At 62.6% G+C, this 6,352-nt stretch overlaps 2 protein-coding genes across 2 annotated transcripts in view; both read right to left on the reverse strand.

The window, feature by feature from the left end:
• Positions 1-1,225: 1,225 nt before the first annotated feature.
• LOC109279632 (urocortin-3-like) lies at positions 1,226-1,822 on the reverse strand. The gene has a single exon (XM_019473431.1). The coding sequence runs from the start codon at positions 1,820-1,822 to the stop codon at positions 1,226-1,228; it is 597 nt and encodes a 198-aa protein (XP_019328976.1).
• A 3,706-nt stretch (positions 1,823-5,528) lies between these two features.
• COL7A1 (collagen type VII alpha 1 chain) overlaps positions 5,529-6,352 on the reverse strand; it is a 37,152-nt gene continuing 36,328 nt past the window's right edge. The window contains 2 exon segments of the mRNA XM_019473432.1: positions 5,529-5,578; positions 5,720-5,899. Of these exon segments, the coding sequence (XP_019328977.1) occupies positions 5,529-5,578; positions 5,720-5,899 (230 nt within the window).

A 6,352-nucleotide genomic window follows, 5' to 3' on the forward strand; every position in this document is an offset into this window, starting at 1 on the left:
TTTGATGTCCTGGCACTCTGGCACCCCTCCATGCCCCGTGTCCCTGCTGCCACTGTCACCTGACCCTGCACCCACAAACCCCCAGCCCCAGCCCCGCAGCACTCACCCGCTGCAGCAGGGTGTCCCTGGGGTCCGGCGCTGCCCGGGCATCTCCTGAGCCCCAGGGCAGGCGGGGAAGGCAAAGGACCCGTTACCCACCCCGCCACCTCATCCCAACCCACCCATCTGCTGGCACACCCCTTCGCCAGCTACCGAAATATGTCCCTCCTGTGGGGCGCAGGGTCACCCTGATTTCTCCTGCCTAGTTCCCAAAGCCAGCACCTGCTCCAGGGCAAAGGGGCTGCACTCACCCTGCAGCAGGTACTCCTCGAAGAGCATGGCTGTGTCCCCCGCCAGCTCCAGCAGCCCCTTTGGCAGGCGTCCCCCGGCTCTGCCTCGCTCACGCTGCCCTGTACTTTGCACGGGGCAGCCGCACTCTGCTCTGCGCCGCTCTTATCTCCCAGCCTTGCCGAAGACGGCGGCTCCAGCGGTGCAATGCGACGTCCCCGTTGGCCCAGAGCTGCTGCGGGCACTCTGGGCCAGGGGTTGGCCCCGCTGCCGGTACAAGGGGTGACACCCTTGTTTGGGGCTTAATGAGCTTTGGTCCCCAGCCCGGGACAAGTCCCCACTGCAGCTCCAGGGAGAGGGAACACAAAATGGGGATGGAGAGGGGTGCAAGACCGGTATAAACCACAACAAGCCGCGTTCGATGCTACCTTTTATTGTGCACGCTTGCCGCCACCAGCTTCCAGGCTTAGCCAAGCTTCAGAGAGGATTTTTGTGTGCTGCAGCCACCCAGAGAGAGGTGGCACGTGGGAAAACCTGCCTGGTTGGATGCGGCCCCTTTGGAGACATCTCAGCGGCGGGTGAGCAAGGAGTGAAGCAGTGTATAGAAATCACTGTGGTGCCCAGGGCTGGGACCTGTCCGTGCTCCGGGGTTGGCTCCAGCAAAGGCAAACCTGGCTGTATCTTCTCCAGTGGTGCTGAGGTGACAGTTATTAAACCAAATCCTCCCATGGCTGCTGCTTGTGCCATGGGTGCCGGGACCAGGGGAACGAGGTGCCGTGGCCATGGTCCCCCACGGTCACACTGATGCCACCCCGCGTTCCCCTCCGCCCATGCCTCCCCGTCAGCCCCGCTGCCCTCTCCAGCCCCGGCGGAGGAGCCATGTCCCAGCCGGGGAGGTTTATTTCCTGCGCCCGAGGCGGGCCATCAGCTTGGCGTTGGCAGCCGCCTTGGCCTGCAGCTCCTTCTCTCTGGCCAGGTCGAGCAGGATTTTCAGTATGTAGGTGGGGACATCAAGTGACAGGGACACCTTTCTCACCTTTTTCCCAGGAGCAGGTCTCTTGGTGGCAGGGCTCATCAGCCAGGGCAATGCTTTTCTTGCTGACCCCTCTAGCAGCGGTGGGCTGGCTTTGTCCGGATGAGACCCTTTCCCAGAGCCATGGTCACTTCTCCTCATTTCAGGGAGACCGGGCAGCATCTCATTAGCGCCGGTGGTTTCTTGCCTTGTCAGCTTGCCTCTGTCCCCGGCGCCGGGGGCCGACAGAAGCTGCTCGCAGCTTGGCCCCTTCCAGGCTCTCACCGGCGCCCCGAGGACCACCAGGAAGGTGAGCAGCGTCCTGCAGCACAGCACGGCTGGGAGCGCCTGCAAGGAGCACATGGCCAGCGCTGAGCATTGCCCCACTGGCACGCTGCCACGGCCCTGCGGCCCCCCAGGCAGGACACGTCCCCGCCAGGGTGCCACACGCAGAGCCCCCTGCTCCTGATGCCAGCTGGCCATGCCCGGCACGGGGGGGCTCATGTCCCTTTTGGGGACTCTTCAGTTTTCCACCCTGATTTTAACCTTTTTGCATGGCAGGGGGGGAGTTTTGGGGAGGCTGAAGGGGACATGGGAAGCAGATCAGCTGGGTCCTCATCCTTTCCCACCGCCCCTGGCCAGACGCTGGCTGTCACCTCCATTTCACACCCTCTGGCCCTTTGCCGCCCAGGGGAAGGGACTTTCCCACCCAGGGGGGTGCAGCATGGGGACTGCAGCCATTCCCCAGCCCAGACCTGCCCTTTGGCTGGGGAAGCATGACATGCCCCGGGTTTCGGGGCCAGGCGGGCTGTGGGGCTTTCCTCCTCCCACGCCTTCCCCGGCGGATGCCGTCCCCCCACGGGGCCGCTGTGCTCTTTGGGACAAAAGCCACCCCACCGGGAGGGACACAAGCCACTTGGCCTAAAATACACAGCAGGTCGGTGGCAGCAGGGTGACGAGGGCACGAGTTTGGCCACGTGCACTGAGCTGTGCCGAGCCTCAGCAACTTCCTCCGCCTTGGCCCCCACCCTGGTGCCAGGTAGGGCCCCAGGGGATGCAGGGTGCTGTGCCGTGCAGTGGGGGTCAGGGTGCTGTGCTGTGGGGTGGGGGTCAGTGCGGGCATGGGGTCACCGCCACACACAAATCCTGCCTCTCCCCCAAATCAGTTGCCCAGCGCAGTTTGCCTAGCTGGAAGGAGGGCAGTGAAAGGCATCCAGCCTGCTGCAATGCATCTCCAGGGTGAAACCCTTTGGAAAGTATCGGACCGGGCAGCTGGAGGTGGTTTAACTAGCTAGGAAGAGAGTAATGAAAAGCATCCAACCCCCTGCAACCCATTTCCCAGCTAACCCCCCCCCAGGAAAACACCACTGAAGGGCATAGCCTCACCATTTCCAGCAGGTCCTCGTCCCCCTGATATTCAGGCGATGCTCCTGGGGTGTGGGGACCATGAGCTGGGGGTTTGCCCTGCTCCCCGCCAAGCCCTGGCTCTTATCCTGCCCCCAGCTCCACCTCTGACCCGTGGAGGGGATGATGGTGACACGCGGCAGAGGACACACATGATGTTACTAATACATTTTGCCCAATAGCAGATTAAATCATCCCAGGCCATGGGTGAGTGTTTGCCCCCTCAGCTCCATCTGCTGCATTTGGAGGGGATTCCGGGAACTCGGGATGGCTCCACCGCTGAAGCATAGCCTCACCATTTCCAGCAGGTCCTCGTCCCCCTGATATTCAGGCGATGCTCCTGGGGTGTGGGGACCATGAGCTGGGGGTTTGCCCTGCTCCCCGCCAAGCCCTGGCTCTTATCCTGCCCCCAGCTCCACCTCTGACCCGTGGAGGGGATGATGGTGACACGCGGCAGAGGACACACATGATGTTACTAATACATTTTGCCCAATAGCAGATTAAATCATCCCAGGCCATGGGTGAGTGTTTGCCCCCTCAGCTCCATCTGCTGCATTTGGAGGGGATTCCGGGAACTCGGGATGGCTCAGGCATAATTATTTCACATCTGACTCGCAAAATGGTTTTTATCCATCTAATTGAGCCTTCCTGCTCCTGTCAGCCTTGGTTAATCACTTAAGGAAGGAAGAAAACGCACACGCATATCACTGCTGGCACTGACAGCGAGTGCCAACCTCCCTGGCACTGTGCCACACGAGGTTCCCGGACGTCTCCCGGTGCCGGTTTGGCGCAGCTGTCCTGATGGACTCCCTGGCCCTGGCCAGCTGGGGGACATTGCTGGAGACACGTCACCTCCCCACTGGGCCAACCCCAGAGCGCTGCCTGAGCCACTGGTTTGCAGCCAGCTGCACCAGTTCAACCGGGACACCACTGGTTTGCAGCCCACCTTCACCCCGTCTAACTGGGACGCCACTGGTCTGCAGCCCACCTACACCCAGTCCAACCGGGACACCACTGGTTTGCAGCTTACCTTCACCCAGTCCAACTGGGATGCCACTGGTTTGCAGCCCATCTGCACCAGTTCAGCCTGGCCCAGCCCCTCTGCCGGCTGCCTGTAGGTGTTGCTGTGGGGTGAGCCCCATGCAGAAGGGTTTTGCCCCAGAGTTCCCCCCTTAGTGGCTGTGGGAGCACCCAGGGGCTCTCAGGCTGGGCAGGCACCCACGTGAGATGAGTTGGTAGGTGCTCAGCCTGGAGGGCTGGCCAGTGTGAGGAGCCAGGGTGCCTGGGGCTGGGGCTCAGACCGCTGGGGGACTTGCCCACCCCTGTGGCCACAGGGTGACCCGTCCCACGCCAGCTGCTTCACGGCCTCCCCGGCAGCGGCAGGGAGAGGAAATAACACCAGCTCTGTTCTTCCTCCCGGGGATGGCCAGGAACTTGCCCCCCAGCTTGTCAGAGCAGCCAAAATTAGCTGGTGGTGCTGATTCACCCAGTGCATCACGCAGCACCGCAGCCCCGCGTGCCTACACGTCACAGCCTGGTTGGGGGGTCATGGCCTGGTTTGCATCAGCCAGGCACGCGCCGGGCATGGGGATAGGGTACCGGGGTCCCTGGGGGGGCGAGGACCTCCAGCTGGCACTGCCAGCAGTGAGCAGCTGGGAAAGGCATCCCAGCTGGAGTGGGCAGGGGGCATGCTTGGCTCAAGAGCTGTCCCCAAACCCCACAGGCATCTCCGGCAGCGCGCCAAGAAGTGTGGCATCTCCCCATGAGCGCAGCTTTAATATCACGGCCCCTCCCCGCATTGGTACACATATACATTCGCTGTATACAGATATACACAGAGTGCAGTGGTACGTATGGGCGCCACAAAGCCCACCCGGCAGCCCACAGCCCCCCAGGCCCTGAGGCGGTGGGGGGCACGTCCCCACTCAGCCCTGGGGCTGGGGGGGAGGCAGGGGCTGTGGACCCTTGGGAGCCAACATCGCTTTCACGAAGCCGTTGAGAGTGAGCGTAGGTGAGCAGGAACCTCCTCTAACATAGCACCATCCTCAGGGTTTCCCCGATGGGCCGGGGGGTGCAGGTGAGCACCCCCTGGATTAAAGACAGACGTGCTGCTGGCAGGTGTGTGAGTTGGAGGGTAGTGCACAGAGAAAGCCTCTGCCCCCCCCGCAGGTCTTTGCCAAACCATCACAGCCGCAAAAGGGGAACCGGATCCTGGTTGAGGTTAAGGTGAAATTTATTCAGATGGAGCTGGTTGCAGTGTGGGGGGTGAGGGATGCCATGCAGGGAGGCAGCACCTGGCCCAGGGATGCAGGCAGCCTCCCCCAGCAGAGAGCGGGGGGGGGACGGACATGACAACACATGGGGGGGGCAGGGAAGGGGACGAGGGTGTTAGATGAGGGGAGGGGAGTCCAACCACACCAAGTCCCAGGTCCACTCCTGGGCAGCTGGAGAGGGGGCATGGGGCCAAGCGCCGTCCCATCAGCAGCAAATAAGTTAAAAATCAAACTGGGAACAGCCCAGGACACCTGCGGGTGGGAAAGGGGGTTAAGAGCCTTGGGGGGGGATGGTTTCCCATTTGATACAAATTTCACCTTAACAGGTAATAAAACTGATATGAAAGGAAAAACCCGTGAGCAGCAATAAAGACACATTAGAAATAGCACCAAGTTCCTGCCAGGGGCTGGTGGGCATGCCGCCCCTGCCACCACGGGCAGCCCAGCCCCAGCTGGGGCGGCAATTGGGCCCCACTGCCGGGCAGCCCTGCCTGCTGAGACACTGCCTGCGCTTACGCCTTCGGCTGCCCTCCCACCTTGCTGCCAGCAATGCCGCGGGCATCTGCGGAGAGAAGTGAGGTGGTGTCAGAGCCGAGGCGGGGGACCAGCATTGTCCCCCTGGCTCTGCATCGGCCAAGCTCATGGCACTGGGTGGGGAAGCTGCCGGACCTGCTGCCGGTGCTGGTGGCCATGCCATGCCTACCTGCCCCTGGGCGCTGCCCGCAGTGCAGCTCACACTCCTCCTTGCTGTCAAAGCGGTTGAGGTTGCCCCGGCAGCCGCTGTAGACAAAGGGCCGGCACTCGGTGACTCTTTGGTTGTAGTACCACTGCAGCGTGTAGCGCTGGCAGTCCCCCTCATCCAGCGGCAGGCTGCAGGGCTCAGCTGCGGGGGGCAAATGGTGATGGTGAGCGCAGGCAGGAGCCGGCAGCACACTGGTGGTGAGGAGAAACCAGAAGGGGAAGGCAGGGAATGGCTCCCAGCTAAGCACGGGGAGGGTTTGGGGGATATCTCCGTGCCCTGCCCAAATGCTGGGAGTGAGGGTGAGGGACACTGCTCTGGGCAAGCCCTCTCCCAGGGGCAGCTCCCAGCAAAGGCTGGAGATAGAGCTGGAAGGGAGGTGGCACAGGGACATGATGGCCACAGGGTCCCTTGGAAGGGTACTGGAGGGACCCTCTGCATGCTGCTGCTGCCGCCGGGGCTTCCCTGCTCTCCTGGGGGCTTTGGGATCCCCTCCTGTGGCTCATGACCAGGACCACAGGAAACCTGCCACCTGCAGTCCCACCGGCCCAGCAAACCACCCGTCACTGCCAGTGACGGCTTCGGGGAGGGGGGCAG

The sequence above is a fragment of the Aptenodytes forsteri genome, unplaced genomic scaffold (genome assembly GCF_000699145.1).
Source record: "Aptenodytes forsteri isolate BGI_AS27 unplaced genomic scaffold, ASM69914v1 Scaffold53, whole genome shotgun sequence".
Taxonomy (NCBI): domain Eukaryota; kingdom Metazoa; phylum Chordata; class Aves; order Sphenisciformes; family Spheniscidae; genus Aptenodytes; species Aptenodytes forsteri.

Coding starts and splice junctions, on each gene's coding strand:
- LOC109279632 (XM_019473431.1), bottom strand. CDS start 1,822: ATGGCCAGCTGGCATCAGGAGCAGGGGGCTCTGCGTGTGGCACCCTGG.